The sequence below is a fragment of the Astyanax mexicanus genome, chromosome 18, assembly GCF_023375975.1.
Source record: "Astyanax mexicanus isolate ESR-SI-001 chromosome 18, AstMex3_surface, whole genome shotgun sequence".
NCBI lineage: Eukaryota > Metazoa > Chordata > Actinopteri > Characiformes > Acestrorhamphidae > Astyanax > Astyanax mexicanus.
The window spans coordinates 36,336,601-36,363,253 of NC_064425.1; the positions used below are offsets into that span (position 1 = coordinate 36,336,601).

Consider the following 26,653-nt stretch of genomic DNA (forward strand, 5'->3'; position numbering starts at 1 on the left):
GGGTTTGTGATGGGTCTGTGATGGGTTTGTGATGCGTCTGTGATGGGTTTGTGATGGGTTTGTGATGGTCTGTGATGCATTTGTGATGGGTTTGTGATGGGTTTGTGATGCGTCTGTGATGGGTTTGTGATGCGTCTGTGTTGGGTTTGTGATGGGTTTGTGGTGGGTTTGTAATGGGTTTGTGATGCGTCTGTGATGGGTTTGTGATGCGTCTGTAATGGGTCTGTGGTGGGTTTGTGATGGGTTTGTGATGGGTCTGTGATGGGTTTGTGATGTGTCTGTGATGGGTTTGTGATGTGTCTGTGATGGGTTTGTGGTTGGTTTTGTGATGTGTCTGTGACGGTTTGTGATGGGTTTGTGATGCGTCTGTAATGGGTTTGTGGTGGGTTTGTGATGGGTTTGTGATGGGTCTGTGATGGGTTTGTGATGTGTCTGTGATGGGTTTGTGATGGGTTTGTGGTTGGTTTTGTGATGTGTCTGTGACGGGTTTGTGATGGGTTTGTGATGCGTCCATGATGCGTCTGTGATGGGTTTGTGATGCGTCTGTAATGGGTTTGTGGTGGGTTTGTGATGGGTTTGTGATGGGTCTGTGATGGGTTTGTGATGTGTCTGTGATGGGTTTGTGATGTGTCTGTGATGGGTTTGTGGTTGGTTTTGTGATGTGTCTGTGACGGGTTTGTGATGGGTTTGTGATGGGTTTGTGACGGGTTTGTGATGCGTCTGTGATCGGTTTGTGATGGGTTTGTGATGCGTCTGTGATGGGTTTGTGATGGGTTTGTGATGGTTATGTGGTTGGTTTGTGATGTGTCTGTGATGGGTTTGTGATGTGTCTGTGATGGGTTTGTGATGGGTCTTTGATGGGTTTGTGATGGGTTTGTGACGGATTTGTGATGGGTCTGTGATGCGTTTGTGATTGTTCTGTGATGCGTCTGTGATGGGTTTGTGATGGGTCTGTGATGCGTCTGTGATGGGTTTGTGATGGTTTGTGATGGGTTTGCGATGGGTTTGTGATGGGTTTGTGATGCGTCTGTGATGGGTTTGTGATGCGTCTGTGATGTGTCTGTAATGGGTTTGTGATGTGTCTGTGATGTGTTTCTGTTATGGGTTTGTGATGGGTTTGTGATGTGTTTGTGATGTGTTTGTGATGTGTTTGTGATGGGTTTGTGATGGGTCTGTGATGCGTCTGTGATGCGTCTGTGTTGGGTTTGTGATGGGTTTGTGATGGGTCTGTGATGCTTCTGTGATGGGTTTGTGATGCGTCTGTGATGCGTCTGTGATGGGTTTGTGATGGGTTTGCGATGGGTTTGTGATGCGTCTGTGATGTGTCTGTGATGTGTCTGTAATGGGTTAGTGATGGGTTTGTGATGGGTTTGTGATGGGTTTGTGATGCGTCTGTGATGCGTCTGTGATGGGTTTGTGATGCGTCTGTGATGGGTTTGTGATGGGTTTGTGATGGGTTTGTGATGCGTCTGTGATGTGTCTGTGATGGGTTTGTGATGCGTCTGTGATTGGTTTGTGATGGGTTTGTGATGGGTTTGTGATGCGTCTGTGATGTGTCTGTGATGCGTCTGTGATGGGTTTGTGATGCGTCTGTGATGTGTCTGTGATGGGTTTGCGATGGGTTTGTGATGTGTTTGTGATGTGTCTGTCATGGGTTTGTGATGGGTTTGTGATGTGTCTGTGATGGGTTTGTGATGCGTCTGTGATGCGTCTGTGATGGGTTTGTGATGCGTCTGTGATGGGTTTGTGATGGGTTTGTGATGGGTTTGTGATGCGTCTGTGATGTGTCTGTGATGGGTTTGTGATGCGTCTGTGATTGGTTTGTGATGGGTTTGTGATGGGTTTGTGATGCGTCTGTGATGTGTCTGTGATGCGTCTGTGATGGGTTTGTGATGCGTCTGTGATGTGTCTGTGATGGGTTTGCGATGGGTTTGTGATGTGTTTGTGATGTGTCTGTTATGGGTTTGTGATGGGTTTGTGATGTGTCTGTGATGGGTTTGTGATGTGTCTGTGATGGGTTTGTGATGGGTTTGTGATGGGTTTGTGATGCGTCTGTGATGCGTCTGTGATGGGTTTGTGATGCGTCTGTGATGGGTTTGTGATGGTTTTGTGATGGGTCTGTGATGCGTCTGTGATGGGTTTGTGATGGGTTTGTGATGCGTCTGTGATGTGTCTGTAATGGGTTAGTGATGGGTTTGTGATGTGTCTGTTATGGGTTTGTGATGTGTCTGTGATGTGTCTGTAATGGGTTTGTGATGGGTTTGTGATGTGTCTGTGATGTGTCTGTTATGGGCTTGTGATGGTTTTGTGATGGGTTTGTGATGGGTTTGTGATGGGTTTGTGATGTGTCTGTGATGGGTTTGTGATGTGTCTGTGATGGGTTTGTGATGCGGCTGTGATGCGCCTGTGATGGGTTTGTGATGCGTCTGTGATGTGTTTGTGATGGGTTTGTGATGCGTCTGTGATGGGTTTGTGATGGGTTTGTGATGGGTTTGTGATGCGTCTGTGATGGGTTTGTGATGGGTTTGTGATGGGTATGTGGTGGGTTTGTGATGTGTCTGTGATGGGTTTGTGATGGGTTTGTGATGGGTTAGTGATGGGTTTGTGATGAGTTTTTTGGTGGGTTTGTGATGGTCTGTGATGGGTTTGTGATGGGTTTGTGATGGGTTTGTGCTGTGTCTGTGATGTGCCTGTGATGTGTCTGTGATGGGTTTGTGATGGGTCTGTGATGGGTTTGATGTGCCTGTGATGGGTCTTGTGGTTCCTTACAAGGTTTTGTGTTTTATGTGATGTTAATTGTTTATCTTATTATTTGTGTGGAGCTGCTTTGTATCGTCAAATGTAAAAAAGTGCCAATAAAGTACAAATGTATTTTGGAATCTAATAAATGTATTCAGCACCAATTGGTGACACATATGTGCAAATACACCTACGCAGCTTGTCTTATATATATATAGGACTCGCGGGAGTAGATAAATGAACAAGAACCGACTGGCACCTTGTCTAATACCAGGTGTGGGATAGAGGGCTATAATATTGATATGTGGAGCAGTGGAACTGTGTTCTCTGTAATGAAGGAGCTCCAGCCCATAAAGACCTAGCAAAATGTATTTTTTAATTATCCAAATGTTTACAAACTGTTTAAATATATTTTATTTAAACAGCTGATAATATGGTCATTTTATATAATGTTGACGTGTAGCGGGTAATGTATTGGCCATGCCCTTTGCTAGCCACAATGGCCTTTCAAACCCATGAACACACAAACACACACAAATACTGTGAACATGGTAGATGTTTGCCCTCGAAAAACACATACACACACAATATACACACCCTCACACCCTCACACCCAGACCCATTGTCACTCCCCAGCTCCACTAAGGCACACACAGAAACAGCCTACACCAGCCGACCTAATCAAATTGGGCCGACCTGCAGTGACCTCATCAGGACTGAATGACCCGTGATGACCTCATCAAAGCTGGATGCCCTGTCGAGCCCACAGACTGAAGGCTTACGTTGACCATCAAGGAAAAAAATCTGACCCATCAATTACCAAAGAAGTGTGACACTGCTTTTACTGCATGACCACAGGCCATACACATACACACATATGCACACATGAATACACCCATAACCTACCCTTACAATCTAGTTTAACTCAATTAACAGCAGGGGATTGCAGTTGGCGTCAGTTTGTGTAATGTTTAGATGAGGGGTGGTCGGCCTGCTTTGTACTGGACCCTCATTTTCAGCCTTAAGCAGAGGCAGTCTGCTAAAAAAGAAAGTAAGACATATTTTGGTGCTTTCTCAATGCATTATTGATCTCTTACCATTTGCCTGCACCTTTTAATCAGTATCTGCCATGACTGATAAGATGGTCCACAGTTATGTCCTTTGTTTAATCTGGAACATGCTCACAATCTTCCTATCATTAGTCATGATTCACCTGACATCTAATCCTCATTTCAGGAGATATTTAGCAGAAATGTCTAATATAAATATATAAAATCTGCTTCTTGACTTGACTTTTTCTTTAACATTTTGTATGTCACTAAATAAAGGCTGGGTAAGGGTGTGGGTGTGTGTGTGTGTGTGTGTGTGTGCTGTAGTGGAGCTGGGGGGTGACAGTGGGTTTTGGAGTTGAGGCTGTGAGGGTGTGTAAATTGTGTGTGTATGTGTTTGCCCCTGTCCTGTTTTAACCCCCAGTTATTTTTAAGTACAATAATCATCTTCTTCATTTTTTCATCATCTGCTTTATAGAGTTACCAGTTCTCAACCAGTTTACAGCATGTTGCTAGCCCCACCATGTTTAATATAAGTGTAATTCCTAAACTTGTCTAATCAATGTTTTGAGCCTTGTTTGTGTGCTTGTTTGAGGTTAACTTTTTGTGTGTTTTGGATCATTGTCCTGCTGAAGAACCTAAGTACGCTTGAGCTTGAGGTCACAAACAGATGGCCGGATATTCTCTTCAGGATTTTCTGGTAAACAGCAGAATTCCTGGTTCCACCTATTACAGCAAGTTGTCCAGACCCTGAAGCATCAAAGCTGCCCCAGACCATCACACTACCAAACCCATGTTTTATGTTCAGAATTTTGATCTTTTCTGAATTTATGTTTTATGCCAGACATAACTGTACACACACCTTCCAAAAGTTCCAATTATGTCACATCACTCACACTAGTCCAAAGAATCATCAAGTTCTGGAGATCATCAAAATGTTTTTTGGCAAATGTGAGATGGGCCTTTGTGTTTCTTTTTGGTCAGCAGTGTTTTTTTTCCCCTTGGAACGCTGCCATGGAGCCCATTTTCATTTTCTTATTATTGAATCATTAACACTGACCTTAACCGAGGCAAGTGAGACCTGCAGTTCTTCAAATGTTGTTGTGTGTTCTTTTGTGACCTCCTGTATGAGTTGTCCATGCCCTTTTGGAATAATTTTGGTTGACCAGCCCCTCCTGGAAGGGTTCACTAGTGTTTCATGTTTTTAATATTTGTGAATAATTAATCACACTGTGACTTTGTTTTCTTGTTTTTTTTTATTTCTTCAGAGCATATTGGCATAATGTGTTGCTTTTTGAGATCTATTTGCTGCTTCATGTTATCAGACAGGTTTAAGTGTATTCCTGATTCTACAGGTTTGGTAGGAATTAGGCTTGGTATATATACATATACACTGCTCAAATAAATAAATGGAACACATCCTAGATCTCAATGAATAAAATTTTCCAGTTAAAAATCTTTATTTATTACACAGTGGAATGCGTTGAGAACAAAATAACAAAAATGATCAATGTTAATCAAAATTATTATCCCATGGAGATCTGGATTTGGAATCATACTCAAAATCAAAGTGGAAAATCAAACTAGAAAAGGAAAGTTCGATAACGAACTTTAAGTTGGCTTGGAAAAGTGTGCTAATAACGTTGAAAAGTTAAAATGGTTGCTAAGCTGTTTCAGTCAGAAGAGTGTGAATAGTAGTTGCTATGCTGTTGACTTTTGGCTTAATGTCTTGGCTAACATGGTGGAATGTTAATAATTGTCTGATATAGTAAGGTGTTGCTAAGTGGTTGCTAATGTTTTCCAGGTGGTTGCTAAGGTGTTGCTTAGTGGTTGCTAGGCATTTGCAACAGACCAATGATGAGAGTAAGAGAAAGCGCTGCAATTAAAAAATAAATACATATTTCATATTATATATTCTGTTTTAATTAAATGCTGGTAGATTTCATTGCACTAAGTATAGAACTGCTCTACCTTGTCTGTACTGCTCTAAGTTTAATCACCTGGTAAGAAACCCACAATTGCAGTGTCATGAGCAAATGTCTACAATGAGCAGTTTCAAAGAACGTATAGTGATTTCTAGCTTGTAGTGTAAAAAAATATTTATTTGAATATCTCACAAAAAAAGTAAAATGAACTGAACTTTGAACTAGTTCAGAATTAAAATTGTGAACTTTGAACGTGAACTGTTTGTTCACTTTGAGCATGTATGAACTGAACCTGAACTAGTTCAGAAAAGCTGTGAACTGGCACAATACTGAACTCATTATATCACTACAGTCACTACATCACTACACTCATTACATCACTGCCCTCATTGCATCACTGCACTCAGTGCATTACTGCACCCATTGGATTCGTACACTCATTACATGACTACACGGTAACGCTTTCTTTTACAGTACCCTAAGTTCTAGGTATTAACCAGGTAATAGTGAGGTACAAACTCGGAAGTACTAAGTAATTATTTTTGGTAACAAGATGGTAAGTACCAGAAAAGTCTTGCCTAATTACACTGAAATGGAACTAGGTAATAAACAGGTACATGGGTGGTACAAAGTCCAAAGTACTAGGTAATTATGTTGGTTAACAAGATGGTAAGAACCAGACAGTTCAATTTAATTACACTGAAATATCTCACAGGTTCTAGGTAATAACCAGTTAAGTGTGAGGTACTAACCCCAGTAACATGATGATAAGTACCAATATAGTCTCCTTACCCTGATATACCTCACAGGTTCTAGCTAATAACCAGGTAAGTGTGAGGTACTAACCCCAGTAACATGATGATAAGTACCAATACAGTCTCCTTACCCTGAAATATCTCGCAGGTTCTAGGTAATAACCAGGTAAGTGTGAGGTACTAACCCCAGTAACATGATGATAAGTACCAATACTGTTCATTTTAATCAGTCTCTATTTATTTGACTGAGAAATCCCTAAAAATGAATTTAAGGTTTATAGAGTGGAATTCTTCACTAGGAAGACAGCACAGGAATGGAATACTTGGCCATATGTTTAAAGACATTAGAGCATGTTACAAGGTTTAAGGGTGAAAAAGTATACCATAAGAATAAAGTGTTGAATATGTGTATTTACCCGCTTTTTAAACATAATTTGTAGAATAAGGTCTTACATGTTAAATATATATATATATCAGGGTTATTAAAACTACCAAATATTGATTTCTGAAATCTTAAAACATTATTATAGTTGTTTCTAAATTAATATTAACTGCTTTTGTTTGCATTATTTGAGATCTGAAAGCACTAAAGCATCTTTTTCATTATTTTGACCATTTCTCATTTTCTGCTCTAAATTACAATATTTTTATTTAGTATTTGGGAGAAATGTTGTCAGTAGTTTATAGAATAAAATAACAGTGTTCATTTTACTCAAACATGTACCTATACATAGTAAGATCAGAGAAATAGAAAATTTGAAGTGGCTTGGAAGGGTCAAGGGGGCGAAGGCAAGCTCCTGCCCGCAAGCTGCTTACCCCAATAAAAGCTGTCCTCAGCTTTCATTGTATATATATAAGTTCAGTAATGCATGCTTGGTTGTGTCAAAAAGAGATAAATAATAAACAGTAAACAGTTCTGTTTTGTTTTGAAGTTGTATGTTGTTCTTTTTGAAGTGCTTATTTGTTGAACTACATGGTAAGAACTGAGTAAAACCAGAGAAATAAGCTCTGCTCTCTTTTACAGTCCTTTTACTCCTTTATTAAGCAGAAAGTTCTGTTAGTTACACAGTGTTTTACATGGTACTTACAGTAGGATGTTCTACAGAGGGTTATTTGTTGAACTACACGGTAAGAACTGAGTAAAACCAGAGAAATAAGCTCTGCTTTCTTTTACAGTCCTTTTACTCCTTTATTAAGCAGAAAGTTCTGTTAGTAACACAGTGTTTTACATGGTACTTACAGTAGGATGTTCTACAGAGGGTTATTTGTTGAACTACACGGTAAGAACTGAGTAAAACCAGAGAAATAAGCTCTGCTTTCTTTTACAGTCCTTTTACTCATTTATTAAGCAGAAAGTTCTGTTAGTTACACAGTGTTTTATATGGTACTTACAGAGGGATTTTCTACAGAGGGTTATTTGTTGAACTAAATGGTAAGAACTCAGTAAAGAGAAATAAGCTATTTCTTCTCTGTTATCAGGTATTGACCTTTTATTTTTAAATCAAATAAATAGAGACTGATTAAAATGAACAGTATTGGTACTTATCATCATGTTACTGGGGTTAGTACCTCACACTTACCTGGTTATTACCTAGAACCTGTGAGACATTTCAGTGTAATTAAATTGAACTGTCCTTGTTCTTACCATCTTGTTAACCAACATAATTACCTAGTACTTTAGAGTTTGTACCACCCATGTACCTGTTTATTACCTAGTTCCATTTCAGTGTAATTAGGCAAGACTTTCCTGGTACTTACCATCTTGTTACCCAAAATAATTACTTAGTACTTCCGAGTTTGTACCTCACTATTACCTGGTTAATACCTAGATATTTCAGTGTAATTAGGCAAGACTTTCCTGGTACTTACCATCTCGTTACCCAAAATAATTACTTAGTACTTCAGAGTTTGTACCTCACTATTACCTGGTTAATACCTAGAACTTAGGGTACTGTAAAAGAAAGCGTTACCGACTACACTCATTACATCACTGCACTCATTACAATACTGCACCCATTGCATTGGTACACATTACATCACTACACTCATTACATCACTGCACTCATTACATTACTGCACCCATTACAATACTGCACCCATTGCATTGGTACACATTACATCACTGCGCTTATTGAATCACTGGACTTATTGCATCACTATGTTCATTGCATCGCTACAATTATTGCATCGCTACAATCATTAAATCATACACACCTTTATTCCATAACTGCCCTCATTGCATAACTGTACTCATTACATCACTGCACTCTTTGAGTGACTATACTCATTGCATCACTACACTTATTGCATTGCTGCATTCATTGCATCATTGCCTCGCAACACTCATTACAATACTACACTCATTACATCACTGCACTCATTGCATCACTGCACTTATTACATTACCTCACTCATTGCATCACTACATTTATTCCATAACTGCACTCATTGCATCACAACACTCATTCCATCACTGCACTCATTGCATTGCTAAACTCTTTGCATCACTGCCCTCATTCACTCATTGCATTATGGCCCTAATTGCATTATTACACTCACTGAATCACGGCACTCATTGCATCACTGCACTCATTGCATCACAGCACTCATTGCATTATTACACTCATTGCATCACGGCACTCATTGCATTATTTCACTTTTTGCATTACTTCACTCATTGCATCACGGCACTCATTGCATCACTGCACTTATTATATTACTTCACTCTTTGCATTGCTACACTTATTACATCACTGCCCTCATTGCATTACTACACTCATTGCACTACAGCACTCATTACATCACTGCCCTCATTGCATTACTGCCCTCATTGCATTACTTCACTCACTGCATCACAGCCATCATTGCATTATTACACTCATTGCATCTCGGCACGCATTGCATCACGGCATTCATTGCATCACTGCCCTCATTGCATTCCTTCACTCATTGCATCACGGCACTCCTGTATTACTTCACTCATTGCATCACGGCACTCATTGCAGTATTTACACTCATTGCATCACGGCACTCATTGCATTATTTGACACATTGCATCACTACAGTCATTGCATCACATCACTCATTGCATCACGGCACTCATTGCATTTTTACACTCATTGCATCACGGCACTCATTGCATCACTACACTCATTGCATCACTGCACTTATTATATTACTTCACTTTTTGCATTGCTACACTTATTACATCGCTGCCCTCATTGCATTACTTCACTCATTGCATCACGGCACTCATTGCATTATTACACTCACTGTATCACGGCACTCATTGCATTACTACAATCATTGCATCATGGCACTCATTGCATTATTTCACTTATTGCATTACTTCACTCATTGCATCACGGCACTCATTGCATTACTACACTCATTGCACCACAGCACTCATTGCATCACTGCCCTCTTTGCATTACTGCCCTCATTGCATTACTTCACTCACTGCATCACAGCCATCCTTGCATTATTATACTCATTACATCACAGCACTCATTGCATCACGGCACTCATTGCATCACTGCCCTCATTTCATTCCTTCACTAATTGCATCACGGCACTCCTTGTATTACTTCACTCATTGCATCACGGCACACATTGCATTATTTCACTCATTGCATTACTTCATTCATTGCATTACGATACTCATTGCAGCACAGCACTCATTGCATCACTGCCCTCATTGCATTACTTCACTCATTGCATCACGGCACTCATTGCAGTATTACACTTATTGCATCATGGCACTCATTGCATCACTGCTTTCATTGCATTCCTTCACTCATTGCATCACGGCACTCATTGCATTATTACACTCATTGCATCACAGCACTCTTTGCATTATTACACTCATTGCATCACTGCCCTCATTGCATTACTTCACTCATTGCATCACGGCACTCATTGCATTCCTTCACTCATTGCATCACTACACTCATTGCATCACTGCACTTATTATATTACTTCACTCTTTGCATTGCTACACTTATTACATCGCTGCCCTCATTGCATTAATTCACTCATTGCATCACGGCATTCATTGCAGTATTTACACTCATTGCATCACAGCACTCATTGCATTACTTCACTCATTGCATTACTTCATTCATTGCATCACGATACTCATTGCATCACAGCACTCATTGCATCACTGCCCTCATTGCATTACTTCACTCATTGCATCACAGCACTCATTGCAGTATTACACTTATTGCATCACGGCACTCATTGCAGTATTACACTTTTTGCATCATGGCACTCATTGCGTCACTGCTTTAATTGCATTCCTTCACTCATTGCATCACGGCACTCATTGCATTATTACACTCATTGCATTACAGCACTCTTTGCATTATTACACTCATTGCATCACTGCCCTCATTGCATTACTTCACGCATTGCATCACTGCCCTCATTGCATTACTTCACGCATTGCATCACAGCACTCATTGCATTACTTCACTCATTGCATCACGGCACTCATTGCATTATTATACTCATTGCATCACAGCACTCATTGCATTATTACACTCATTGCATCACTGCCCTCATTGCATTCCTTCACTCATTGCATCACGGCACTCATAGCATTATTACACTCATTGCATTATTACACTCATTGCATTATTACACTTATTGCATCACTGCCCTCATTGCATTCCTTCACTCATTGCATCACGGCACTCATAGCATTATTACACTCATTGCATTATTACACTCATTGCATTATTACACTTATTGCATCACTGCCCTCATTGCATTCCTTCACTCATTGCATCACGGCACTCATAGCATTATTACACTCATTGCATTATTACACTCATTGCATTATTACACTCATTGCATCACTGCCCTCATTGCATTCCTTCACTCGTTGCATCACTAAACTCATTACATAACTGCACTTATTTATTCACTGCACTCATTACATCGCTTAACTAAGTGACATCACTGCACTTGATTGAGATCATCTCATGATTGATGTGGACATATGACTTGCATTTTTGAACTTTTATGATTTGTTCATTTTCTAAATTAAATGAGTGCACACTCTGTAAGGAGAACACAATTAATTTTCTAGTGTTTTTGTGTCTTTGTGTGAGTCGATGTTATGAGGATGTTGTATGGAGTGAATTTTGTGCCAAAACTTCACGGCACTCATTGCAGTATTTACACTCATTGCATCACGGCACTCATTGCATTATTTGACACATTGCATCACTACAGTCATTGCATCACATCACTCATTGCATTACTACACTCATTGCATCACGGCACTCATTGCATTTTTACACTCATTGCATCACGGCACTCATTGCATCACTACACTCATTGCATCACTGCACTTATTATATTACTTCACTTTTTGCATTGCTACACTTATTACATCGCTGCCCTCATTGCATTACTTCACTCATTGCATCACGGCACTCATTGCATTATTACACTCACTGTATCACGGCACTCATTGCATTACTACAATCATTGCATCATGGCACTCATTGCATTATTTCACTTATTGCATTACTTCACTCATTGCATCACGGCACTCATTGCATTACTACACTCATTGCACCACAGCACTCATTGCATCACTGCCCTCTTTGCATTACTGCCCTCATTGCATTACTTCACTCACTGCATCACAGCCATCCTTGCATTATTATACTCATTACATCACAGCACTCATTGCATCACGGCACTCATTGCATCACTGCCCTCATTTCATTCCTTCACTAATTGCATCACGGCACTCCTTGTATTACTTCACTCATTGCATCACGGCACACATTGCATTATTTCACTCATTGCATTACTTCATTCATTGAATTACGATACTCATTGCAGCACAGCACTCATTGCATCACTGCCCTCATTGCATTACTTCACTCATTGCATCACGGCACTCATTGCAGTATTACACTTATTGCATCATGGCACTCATTGCATCACTGCTTTCATTGCATTCCTTCACTCATTGCATCACGGCACTCATTGCATTATTACACTCATTGCATCACAGCACTCTTTGCATTATTACACTCATTGCATCACTGCCCTCATTGCATTACTTCACTCATTGCATCACGGCACTCATTGCATTCCTTCACTCATTGCATCACTACACTCATTGCATCACTGCACTTATTATATTACTTCACTCTTTGCATTGCTACACTTATTACATCGCTGCCCTCATTGCATTAATTCACTCATTGCATCACGGCATTCATTGCAGTATTTACACTCATTGCATCACAGCACTCATTGCATTACTTCACTCATTGCATTACTTCATTCATTGCATCACGATACTCATTGCATCACAGCACTCATTGCATCACTGCCCTCATTGCATTACTTCACTCATTGCATCACAGCACTCATTGCAGTATTACACTTATTGCATCACGGCACTCATTGCAGTATTACACTTTTTGCATCATGGCACTCATTGCGTCACTGCTTTAATTGCATTCCTTCACTCATTGCATCACGGCACTCATTGCATTATTACACTCATTGCATTACAGCACTCTTTGCATTATTACACTCATTGCATCACTGCCCTCATTGCATTACTTCACGCATTGCATCACTGCCCTCATTGCATTACTTCACGCATTGCATCACAGCACTCATTGCATTACTTCACTCATTGCATCACGGCACTCATTGCATTATTATACTCATTGCATCACAGCACTCATTGCATTATTACACTCATTGCATCACTGCCCTCATTGCATTCCTTCACTCATTGCATCACGGCACTCATAGCATTATTACACTCATTGCATTATTACACTCATTGCATTATTACACTTATTGCATCACTGCCCTCATTGCATTCCTTCACTCATTGCATCACGGCACTCATAGCATTATTACACTCATTGCATTATTACACTCATTGCATTATTACACTTATTGCATCACTGCCCTCATTGCATTCCTTCACTCATTGCATCACGGCACTCATAGCATTATTACACTCATTGCATTATTACACTCATTGCATTATTACACTCATTGCATCACTGCCCTCATTGCATTCCTTCACTCGTTGCATCACTAAACTCATTACATAACTGCACTTATTTATTCACTGCACTCATTACATCGCTTAACTAAGTGCACTGCACTTGATTGAGATCATCTCATGATTGATGTGGACATATGACTTGCATTTTTGAACTTTTATGATTTGTTCATTTTCTAAATTAAATGAGTGCACACTCTGTAAGGAGAACACAATTAATTTTCTAGTGTTTTTGTGTCTTTGTGTTAGTCGATGTTATGAGGATGTTGTATGGAGTGAATTTTGTGCCAAAACTTTTGTGTAAAAAAATTAAATCTGCAATCTAAATTTTAAAAATCAAAAAGAAAAATTATATGTTGCAAATTCAAAAGAAAAAAAATATATAGCAGATATATATTTTTAAATATACTTGGGTAATTTATTATCCTTTGCAGTTATTTGAAAATTATTTTAGTTTGGATTTTGTCAGTCATTGCTTTTATTTGTGTTTTTTTGTGAATTTTCTGTGGATTTTCTTCTACTAAAGACTTTGCTTCTGGAATCTATGGAAGCCCATTCCCGCCACCTAAAAAATAAAAATACTCCAGCAATTTTCTTTTTTATTATTATTAAGTAAATTGCTATCTCAATATTTTGAGATACTATCTCAATATTTTGAGATACTATCTCAATATTTTGAGATACTATCTCAATATTTTGAGATACTATTAACTCAATATTTTGAGATACTAAGTCAATAATTTGAGATACTATCTCAATATTTTGAGATACTAAGTCAATATTTTGAGATACTATCTCAATATTTTGAGATACTAAGTCAATATTTTGAGATACTATCTCAATATTTTGAGATACTAAGTCAATATTTTGAGATACTAAGTCAATATTTTGAGATACTATCTCAATATTTTGAGATACCTTAAATGCTGGCTGAACATACATGCGGCCGCCTGTAGATAATGACCTGGGAATCAGGCCAAAAGTGAGAGCAATAACGTTTTAATTCATATTATCTAATTTTATTTACATTATATTTCACTCAGAGTTAAACTCTGTCCCTCGCATTGTGTTCTCTCCTTTATTCAGAGCGTTTGCACAGCGCTTTGTCTACATGCTGTTTTTTTACTGTTAAAATCTACAGGCAGCCGCATGTATGTTCAGCCAGCATTTAAGGTGGAACGGAAATCTGAATTAGACACTGGCGAATTAGAAGCTAACTTCAGCCTTCTCCAAGATCTGGAGGCTTGTTTTGATATTGTGTGATTCCTCTAAAAGCACCAATATTTCATGATTTGTGAATCCACGTCTGAAGTAGTCCTCAATGATAGTTTCCATTTTGCGTCTTTGTCTCACCTGTTTCTGTCTCTGTACAGCCTACTAGTATCTCAAAATATTGACTTAGTATCTCAAAATATTGACTTCTCAAAATATTGACTTAGTATCTCAAAATATTGACTTAGTATCTCAAAATATTGACTTCTCAAAATATTGACTTAGTATCTCAAAATATTGACTTAGTTTTTTGCTTCTGAGTTTTGGCACAGTTTTCATGGGTGGGCGGGGCTTAGAAGAAGGCCTTGAAAATTCATTGGTCAGCTGTTTTTAGACTAACTGCGGGTTCCCTGAACCCTCTGAGACTGACCACGCCCACCCTGCCAGTTTCAAGCGTTCTTCCAAAAACGGGTAGCGAACAGGTTCCAGTGCACAACAGCAGCAGATTTTTTTACAATAAAATTGTGTACAAACGTTATGTTTAATGTTATATTTATTCACTAACCAAGTGTTTCACTCAATTAAAAAGCTTGTGCTAGCATAGTATAATAGTTGCCTAATAAGTGAACTAGTGAGTTACCTAGTTAGTGAGCTAGTGTGTTAGTTAGTTACCTAGTGTGTTAGTTAGTTACCTAGGCAGTGAGCTAGTGTGTTAGTTAGTTACCTAGGCAGTGAGCTAGTGTGTTAGTTAGTTACCTAGGCAGTGAGCTAGTGTGTTAGTTAGTTACCTAGTGTGTTAGTTAGTTACCTAGGCAGTGAGCTAGTGTGTTAGTTAGTTACCTAGTTAGTGAGCTAGTGTGTTAGTTAGTTACCTAGGCAGTGAGCTAGTGTGTTAGTTAGTTACCTAGGCAGTGAGCTAGTGTGTTAGTTAGTTACCTAGGCAGTGAGCTAGTGTGTTAGTTAGTTACCTAGGCAGTGAGCTAGTGTGTTAGTTAGTTACCTAGTTAGTGAGCTAGTGTGTTAGTTAGTTACCTAGGCAGTGAGCTAGTGTGTTAGTTAGTTACCTAGGCAGTGAGCTAGTGTGTTAGTTAGTTACCTAGTTAGTGAGCTAGTGTGTTAGTTAGTTACCTAGGCAGTGAGCTAGTGTGTTAGTTAGTTACCTAGTTAGTGAGCTAGTGTGTTAGTTAGTTACCTAGGCAGTGAGCTAGTGTGTTAGTTAGTTACCTAGTTAGTGAGCTAGTGTGTTAGTTAGTTACCTAGGCAGTGAGCTAGTGTGTTAGTTAGTTACCTAGGCAGTGAGCTAATGAGTTGCCTAGTTACCTAGGCAGTGAGCTAGTACGTTAGTTAGTTACCTAGTTAGTGAGCTAGTGTGTTAGTTAGTTACCTAGTTAGTGAGCTAGTGTGTTAGTTAGTTAGTTACCTAGGCAGTGAGCTAGTGTGTTAGTTAGTTACCTAGTTAGTGAGCTAGTAAGTTAGCTAGTTACCTAGTTATTGAGCTAGTGTGTTAGTTAGTTACCTAGGCAGTGAGCTAGTGAGTTGCCTAGTTACCTAGTCAATGAATTAGTGTGCTAGCTAGTTAATGAGTTAGTGAGTTACCTAGTCAGTGAGTTAGCTAGTAACCTACTTTGCACATAAATATTTAGCACACCTCGCTATTGTGAGCTTTTAAAAGGAGTGAAACACTTGCTTAGAGAACAAATATAACATTAAACATAATGTTTATGTAACCCGCATGTCAGTTCTAAAACATTGTGATAAGCAATGCACTGAAATTAAGAGAAGGCTGTTTCTGCCTTATTTTGTTAAGTATTGGTCGTCATAGTAACTCGCGCCATTTACGACGGCATGGGCTCATTCATAATGTACAGCGTGAGAGCAGAGAGTCTCAGAATACAACTTTGTGCTTCTCTTATTATGATAGGCAGGTTTTCTGAATATTTAATTTATAATATTCTGTTTATAAAAATGAGCAGATTGATTTTATCAGTGGTTATTTGGTGCTATTGAGCAGTATTTTGGTTCCCTATTACTGGTTTACTGCTTGATTATAGAGTTAGTTTCCATTCTGTTAAAAGGGTATAAAATATGCACTATTTTCAACATGATGTGTGTTTTATTTGCTCTTATGGGCTAACATACGAAGCTGTGTATTTTCATATGCTTCTGTTCTATGCTAAACTGTTAAAAACGTTTTAGAGCAAAAACGTTTTATGAGCTGCAATAACTGTTTAAAATGAAATGTATTTTTGTTTTGTTGTTTTGCATTAAATATTTGGAATATGAATATAGAAAAATAGTCTCAGAATACGACTTTGTGCGACAGAAGCTGGTCGCTAAAAGTTGAGCTCCGAAGCAGCTGCATTTACTAGCAGCTACATATCTTCTTGCTGTACTGAAGCCCTCCACTTGCCTCTCGTACATGCTTAACTTCTCTTATTATGATAGGCTGTGGACTGCACTGAGGAAGGTGCAGGAGGACTGAACCGTGACACGTGCTCTGTGTCTGAGTGAGTTTGGCTATTCTTACTGGACTGCAGGTGGGGCCAGAGATCTCAGAACAGTTTTTTATGGGTACCCATAGTTTTTTTGTTTTTGTGTGCGCTTATTTTTTTCTTGGAGAGACATTTTTTTGAGAGAGACAAATTTTTTTTCTTCTTCTTCTTCTCGAACTAAATGGACAAGCTCCATAAATACTAAAATACATACTCGTTAAAATGTTACTAATTTGATTTTAAATGTGACTGAAGTTTTTTCTGGACCATTTCAATAGAGTGAAGTTCAAGTTTATTAACACTCTAATTCAAGAGAACATTTGTGGTGTATCAAAGATCACATTTATTATATATTTGTTTTCTGTTAATTTTGTTTAATACTAAAGTGAGGTGTATAAGGAAATATATATTTTTCTTATGTTCCAGTTCAAGAAAATGTATATATATATATATATATATATATATATATATATATATATATATATATATATATTTTTTTTTTTACATACGATAGTATACAGCTATCAGAACCATCAAATAAAAATTCCTTCTTTCAAGTATTTCACATTATTTGTATTTCATTACTTGGTAACATTGAAATAAAATGTCATTGTAAACGTATCTGCTGCTGCTGTTGAGCGCTGGAACCTGTTCGCTCTCCCTGTTTGAAAGAATGCCTGAAGCTGGCGGGGTGGGCGTGGTCAGTCTCAGAGGGTTCAGGGCACCTGTCAGTCCAGAACCAGCTGACCAACATTCAAGGGTAACGCTTTCTTCTAAGCCCCGCCCACCCGTGAAAAGTGTGCCAAAACTCAAGCAAAAAACTAAATCAGAAGTAAAGGAGAGATTCCAGAAGCACAAGTCTTTAACAGAAAAAAAAATCCACAGAAAATTCACAAAAACACACAAATAAAAGCAATGGCTGGCAAAATCCAAACTGAAATAATTTTCAAATAAATGCAATTGATAATAAAGTAAAAAAAGTAACCAAGTATATTTAAAAATATAGATTTGCTATATATTTTTCTCTTTTGCATTTGCAACATATAATAGTTTTACATTTTGATTCTCAAAATATTGATTGTGGATTTAAATTTTTGTGTAAAACTTTTGGCACAAAATTCAGTCCATAATGTTGGTTCTCAATAAGAGTTTGAGTGATGAGCTGGGTCATCACATATCTCCACCTCATCCATCACTTGTTCACAACAAACGAGTCAAAGCCCCTCTTTCTTTTTCTCTCATTCTCGTATCTCTTTTCCCATCACTCACACATGTACGACATCTTCACTCACAGACTGTTTACTACGTCTGTGGCCTGTCTCCTCATTAATAACTGCTCTGATCATCTGTAAATTTCTGTGTCTGTATACGGTTAAAGGAAATAAAGATTCTGCATGATAATGGAAACCAGTATCTGAGATATAAATAATGGAAGATGTAGCAAAAGGAAATACAAATTCTTGTTTAAACTGCTGACATAGAAATAATTCACAAAAGTATTGTACTGTGCTTCACAAGAGAAACATATTTACTGTGAAATTCAACCTCCGCTGAATATCAACCACAACGCTTTGTAGATCTTTAGTAACATGCTGTTTACAAGTTCTATAGTAAAAAATAGTTCATTATAGTAATGCTGTTAAACCCACAGGTTAATTTTCTTTGCAGTGAATTAGTTCCAAAAGTTCCTGAAAGAACTCAGTGATGTTTACTAAAGTTTAATCACTACTTTTACCTTTACTTTAGAATTTACTGATCTTGTTGATCTATTCTCTCACCCACACAACATTTTCACCGACACTAGATGCCACACAGCCTCAAATCACAATAGATCCACTCCCATACTTACCACTGGACAAAAGATTATTTTAGTTCAGCTGCTCCACCAGCACTTATATAAACTATGAATTAATCTTATTCATAGTTTTGTTTTATTTATTTCTTCATTTATTGTATTTGCTACATTGTAGATTAATTAAAAAATTAAGGGACACATACGAAATTACGCAGTAAACAGTAAATAAAATCGTTTGCCCTCCACAATCCCCTGATCTAAACCTGATGAACTGAGATGATGATTTGAGTGTGCAGATCTGTTCTCAAAGATAAATGTGGTTTGTTTAACAGTTTTTGTTTACAAAATAATGATGCATGTGTCCCTAGAGCTTTAATATTGTCCTGGATATTTAATTTACAATGTGCAAAATCATAGAAAGAAAGGAAACACATTAAACGAGAAGAGGTGTGTCCAAACATACATTCTAACTGTATGTTAAAATATAAAATAGAATCAATAGGAAATTTTAATTGTATTATGAAGCTGGTTAAAGTGAAATTAATTTCAGTTAAAAATGAACAAAATGTTTCAGTTGGCTAAGGGTGTCCAAAAATCGATGTGTTATATACAGTGCCTTGCAAAAGTATTTGCCCCTCCCTAAACTTTTCAAATTTTTGCCACATTTGAGGCTTCAAACATAAAGATATGAAATTGTAATTTTTGTTTTGAAGAATCAAAAGGTGAAATATTGTGGGGCGTGAAATATTATTCAGCACCTTTACTTTCCGTGCAGCAAACTCACTCCAGAAGTTCAGTGAGGATCTCTGAATTATCCAATGTTGATCTAAATGACTGATGATGATAAATAGAATCCACCTGTCTTTAATCAAGTCTCTGTATAAACGCACCTGCTCTGTGATCAGAGTCTCAGAGTTCTGTTTAAAGCACAGAGAGCATCATGAAGACCAAGGAACACACCAGGCAGGTCTGAGATACTGTTGTGGAGAAGTTTAAAGCCGGATTTGGATACAAAAAGATTTCCTTAGCTTTAAACATCTCAAGGAGCACTGTGCAAGTGATCAAATTAAAATGGAAGGAGTTTCAGACCACTGCAAATCTACCAAGACCCGGCCGTCCCTCTAAACTTTCAGCTCAAACAAGGAGAAGACTGATCAGAGACGCAGCCAAGAGGCCCATGATCACTCTGGATGAACTGCAGTGATCTACAGCTGAGGTGGGAGACTCTGTCTATAGGGCAACAATCAGTAGTACACTGCACAAATCTGGCCTTTATGGAAGAGTGGCAAGAAGATTTTTTTTTTCCATTTCTCAAAGATATCCATAAAAAGTCTTGTTTAAAATTTGCCACAAGACACCTAGAAGACACAAAAATGTGAAAGAACGTGCTCTGGTCTGATGAAACCAAAAATCAAACTTTTTGGCCACAACGCAAAACATTATGTGGCATAAAAGCAACACAATCGAGAATCTGTGGAAAGAGCTGGAAACTGCTGTTCACAAACGCTTTCCAGCCAACCTCGAGCTGTTTTGCAAGAAAGAATGGACAAAAATTCTTTCAGATGTGCAAAACTGATAGAGACATACCCCAAGCGACTTGCAGCTTGGGGTTTGCACTTCTTGATTCTTCACAAAAAAATTACAATGTCATATCTTTATGTTTGGCTTCTGTTTATAAGGTCATTTTTCCCCTTTCATTACTTTTACTTTTATACTTTAAGTAGTTTTAAAAGCAGTAATTGTATACCTTTATTTAAGTAAAAGGTTTGAGTTGATACTTCAAATTCTACAAAAGTATTTTAAACTCCAGAATCTATACTTCTACTTGAGTAATGAATGTGAATACTTTTGACACCCTTGCTACTAACGTGTATTAACATCTAAATTAATAGTGTATTAAATGCACTGAAAGCTGTGTTAAATGCATCTGTCAGCGTGTTGTTAACAGGCGATTGAGGCAAATCTATCCTTAATACCTTAGCTACATTACGTGCTTAACCTACATCTACAAATAGAGTTTACCTTTCTGAAAGTCTTGGTGGTGAGAGAAATGCCTCATAATGTTTGCTGTGTTTATGTTCCGCTGATTTTGTCACACATAGTTTGTGCGTTTTGTGAGTTTTGTTCTCTATTCTCTTTCCTAGCAATGTTTATTATGATTAGTCGGAGAGATGCTGTGTGAATCAGTGTAGCCTGGGGTCAGTGTGGGCGGCTCGGGGGAACCGGTGTTCTGTCGAGTTATGCTACCCATCAATATGTGCTTCTTTACAGCACTGCGCATGCACAGACCAACATTCTTTTTTGTATGTTTTCATGTTTTTAATGATAATTTCTTAAGTTTTTATTGGGAACATTAAACAATCTGCTTGAATGTAAAAAAAAAAACCATGTAAATAGCAGCATAGCAATGGCAAGTTAAAAATAATAATGAACTGTAAAACTTTCAAAACATGGTTTATAGTCACCTATATGACCAACTTTTGAATTTATTCCATCAAATAATGCAAAGTAACTATGTAACTTTTACTCAAAGTACATTTTTAATTGAGTATTTTTTACTTTTACTTTTAGATGGGTACTTTTACTTTTACGTGAGTAGAATTTTAGCAGAGTAAATGTACTTTTACTCAATTACAAATTTTCTGTATTTTTTCCACCTCTGATTTTATGTAAAATACATTTATTTATTTATACCTTTAAATATTTTAACTATAAATCTTTTTTTTCTGTCAGAAGTTGTACCATAGAACAAACACAGTATTAAATTCCCCTTTTCCATTAATAATGCTGCTGTAAACAAAGGAGTAAAAGTTCCATGTAAGAAAGAGACAGGGATTCACAATGAGAGGGAAAAGTGCACAGGTCTACACTGGAGTCCTTTATTTCTTATTTACTCCACCCACATTACTGAATCCAAATGCATTACAGTTACATCATAGAAAGCAAAGTACCTCGACTTGCCAATTACTCTTAAAATGGGATTATAAACAAGGACAGCAAACAGATCCAAACAAAACCAACAGAGGAAAGATTTTCATTCAGTGTGTAAAAATCAATGAACAGAAATCTGTTACTTATTATACATTTGGCACAATGACTCAACAGGGACCCAAACATCAAACAAGCTTTTGCAGACAATCGTAGAAAATGTCAGGTTCGATTCGAAGCCAGACCAATCATGCATTTTTTATGAAGAAATATTCTCAGCTGTTTTTATTCTTTCCTTTTTAACACCATTCCCTCCATTTTTTATATTTTACATTTGAAACAATAATGTCATACAAAAAAACTAAGTAATAACTATAGAAGTATAAGATGGGATGAATTTTTAATACTATCTGGCACGCAGCCATACTGTATTCTACAGACTCCAGCAGAGGAGCCACGCCCCCTTTTCACCAAAACGGGAGCTGAGAGCAGTGCTAGTCAGTAAACAAACTACAGTTTCGCCAAGAAATAAATACACCTTTCAACATATACAGCAATAACATCGACAACACCAACTGAGAATAAACAAGAACCAAAACAGACAAAAAACAAAAACAAAAACGATGAACCCATGATTGTCTAGAAATGAAAGACACACAAGACTAGAATAGCTAGCATCTAGTATACAGGCTATTTAGTGGTATTGTTGGCCAGCTAAAGAAGAATGCCCTTCCACTCAAACTCTACAGATATCTTTTCTGCTAGTTCATTTTCTCAGTTTAAATCAAAGAAGGAAAAAGTATTTTATATTTTTCAAACAAAAACACACATTCCTATAATACAGAAGACATTGTTGCTGCTATCGGACAGCGCAAGGGGCGGGTTTGAGATTAGGCTACAAATGCAGTGCTTTTATTGGATGGAATTGGAGAACAGTCACGCTCTCTTTTTTATAATATGTGTTTTTTTATTGTTACGGTCTCAGTTCAGTAAAACTAACGAAAAAAGGCAAGTTGTCAGTTACAGATTATAACTCTGTAGAACGAATAACAGCAATTACATCAGAAACACTGGATCCCAGACTGAAATATTTAGCGTTTAGAGTCTGGATCTGCGTCTAAACTCTGCATCCAGCATATCATGGATAAACACAGCTGTAGGCAGTAATGCAAGGGGTCCAAGCACTAACAAAGCTAATGGGCCATAATGCACCAGTATATGGCCTTTTTTCACCAACAAAAAAGTGTTGTAGCATGTTTAGAAGTTTATGAAGAGAATAAACTGCTCACCTCAGTATGCTGCGCTGTTACAAAATACCAATAATGTAAACTGCTGGACTTCCTAAAATGACTTTAAGTTATTTTTAAACCTGTTATTTATACAGGTGACATTTTCCATTGTTTGTGTGTTGCAGTGCCCTCTCAATAGCACTACATTTATTTGTTTATATTAATTAATGCATATGGTAATCAAGAATAATACAGTTTTTAATGATCAATTACCTGCACTCGACACATATTTTAATTTCAAAATGCTAAAATTCTAATCTTGATAAGTGCTTTTTTTTACACAACTGACATAAATAAATACATTTTATGAAAAACAGACAGAGTATTTTCGTTTCCTAAATTTCTCTATCAGATTTTATATCCACAATATTTTTGCCTGATTTACTTTAACTATTTATCTTTTAAAACATTTTCACCAGGTTTCATTTAAACAGTTACAGTCATTTTTAGTACAAGACAACTATCCTTAACAACTGCCTGACATGTTTACACGCATCAGTATGTTTTGATAATGTTGAATAATTAGTAGGGTTTTTGCTAATTATTAATGGCCCAATTTTGTGTTTTTGTGAAGTTTTGTTTTGGTAAGATCCAGCAACTAACAGAACCCTGATTAATGTCTATATGCCCCGGTGTCAAAATTATGGAGCAAAATGTTGAACACTGTACTGCAGCGTGTGGTCAGGGCTCTGTGTTAGTATTAGCTGTGAGGAGGTTTTGTTTAAGTCTCTGTAGATCAGAATGAAAGAATAAAGTATGTGAATTTCGGAAAAACTATAGAAATCCAGCACCTTTGATGACATTACAAAAATGTAGTAATAAGATTAATAACTTAACTTAAATGACAGCTGTCATATTGTATTCATGTTTGCCAGTTTGGACCAATCGCAGTTTATCAAACATCAACGTTCATCAAACAGTGGGCCCCAGTTTGCATAAATACATGATCACCCAGAATCCTGTAGCAATGCAGGGGTAATACCTGCACCAAGAGAAACAGCAAAACACAAATAAACCACGAATAAAAGACTGGAGGTCTGTGAGTGTGTGAATGTGTGTGTGTGAGAGATGGACAAAACTGTGTGTGATAGGATGTCTCTGTTGTAACAAAATGCTGTAAATACCAAATTATAACATTTTAACACATCTCAATGTTTCAAAGACTCTGAGTAATTTTAGATCATTTACAACAAACAATTTATGATTTTTTTTCACATGTTGTTGTGTCTGTAATGTTTAGGAAGCGGGGTATTAAATACGCATTTTAGCTCATTCTAAAAACTGAATGTCTAAGGATGTGTTGTCATGATTACCATATCAACCTTTTCTTCCAGTCATCATCAGCTGCCATTGCTGTGCAAAACAGAAACTGGACGGAATAAATACAGCTGTTATTAATACTAACAGCATCACGCTCACTCATCATTACCATATCCGTTATTTGTAAATTACCACCATTACAGTTCATTCATTCAAATAAGATCAACCAGGCAATCAATAATTCATCAGGTTACATGAGAAATAGTGTTTTATACTCTGTGTGTGTCTGTGTGTGTTTGGACCAGCGACCCATACAATTGTGTTTAAAATAAAGAAACACTGCACTCGGTGATGTACAGTGATGTACAGTGACGTAGTTTCTGCGTGTCCCAGTGCAGGCCAGTTTCAGTCCTAGTGCCTGTGGTTGGGGAGGTCACGTCATAGGGAGGAGGACATCATACATGACTGAGAGACTGGATGGCATTAGATTCAGCTGCACGACCGAGTGTGTGCCACACAGAGCCAGCATGAGGAGACGGAGGCAGAGGATCTTTATCAGCCAGAGAGAGCATCATTGCATATGCCTGCAGAGAGGGAGAGAGAGAGAGATAAACCACATTTCACTATTATACTTGACTATTCTAACTACTCCAATTATACTATTATTGTTACTATTATTGTTATTATTATTACTATTATTATTGTTGTTTTTATTGTCATTTTTTTCTTTTTATTGATGTTTCTGTTAATATTTTTAATGATGTCTTACTATATGTTCAGTTTTTGACATTTATGTGCTTTGGCAACATTGTTTTCAAAAACAGTCATGCTAATAAAGACTAGTTGAATAGAATTGACAGGGAGATAAAGAGAAAGAGAGAGAGAGACAGAGTTACACACACACCTTGTTTTGGAGATAAAAACAACATTCCCCCTCACAGTGCACTAAATTCACAACAGTAATCACACTGTGATGACTCTAATTATTACATCAACAATTATTCATAAACTAGTATAGCTACCCTAGCCTAGAAGGTGGCAGCACTACCAGTAACACAATGCAAGCAACACCAGAAGAAGAAAAAGGGGTAACAAAAGCACTGTTCCCACAGGAACTCATCCTCTTTATATTTACACCACCAACAGGTAAACAGCTCAACAGAGAAACAAGAACACCAAGAAAACAAGGTCTCTCCTTTGTTCTACCAATCTCTAGGCCTACTCAAAGTCACCTTTTACTTTAAAGCCAAATGTTTAATCAACATTTCCACACTGCAATTTCTTCAAAGACAAGCTTGCAACTGGAGACACAGCTCAAAAAGTCAAGGAAAGCGGTCAGATCCCTTTTCTTAACTGTGTTCAACTTTTCCTGGATCCAAAAGCCAGAAGGACGAGCCATTCCCAGAAGAGTTACTTGGACGTCGTCAAGAACCTTTCTGCAAGAACGAACAGTGAAAATCCCCTCCAAATCCAGTGAGGATGAAAACTATGGATATTTTCTAAATTTCCATTACATGACTGAACTGAACTGAACTTTAAAATATCTAGGAACAGTTTAGATAAAGAACATTTTTGCATTATATGCATTATAAATGCATTTTTCTTAATGAAATCATGAAAACTGTCCAGCCTGTAAACTAAAATCTGTATGCAAAGCAACAGATCTTTTCTCTGCATGCAAGTCTCTCTTTCTGTTTTCTAACACTGAAATGTAGCTTCTGTATTCCTCATTTCTAAAGCTAGAACACCCTTATTTTAATTTAATTTAATTTAATTTAACGCTTAATTTAAACAGTCAGCTTCAGTCTTTGTTCTGGCTCAACAGAGACCACAGCAAAGACCAGCTGAGCTGAGTTACAGTGGAGAGCCATGCTCCATGTTTAAACTCCGCGTTATTATTCGTTCTCCTTCTGTATCGCCCGCACCTGCGAGAACACATGCACAAACTCTCTGTCTCTATCGTGCGCAAACACGCTATCTCTCTCTTTCTATTTTTCTATCTCTTCTGCACACACACCCTTAGCTAAATAACCATTTAGCCCTCATATTGTAAATATACTGATTGCTGTTTGTGATATTTGTGTTTAGATTAGTTTGTGTTAATAAATGTTCAATTTATTTTCAGCAAGTCGTCTGTGTTGATTTCATAAAT

General features: G+C 37.6%; 1 protein-coding gene across 14 annotated transcripts in view; it reads right to left on the reverse strand.

The window, feature by feature from the left end:
* Nucleotides 1-21,866: 21,866 nt before the first annotated feature.
* Nucleotides 21,867-26,653, reverse strand: part of mecom (MDS1 and EVI1 complex locus) — a 295,445-nt gene continuing 290,658 nt past the window's right edge. For all 14 annotated transcript variants that reach the window (XM_049467391.1, XM_049467387.1, XM_049467386.1 and 11 more), the window contains one exon: nucleotides 21,867-25,085. In XM_049467391.1, coding sequence (XP_049323348.1) covers nucleotides 24,957-25,085 — 129 coding nt within the window. In that variant the 3' untranslated portion in view covers nucleotides 21,867-24,956. The remainder of the gene's footprint in view (nucleotides 25,086-26,653) is intronic.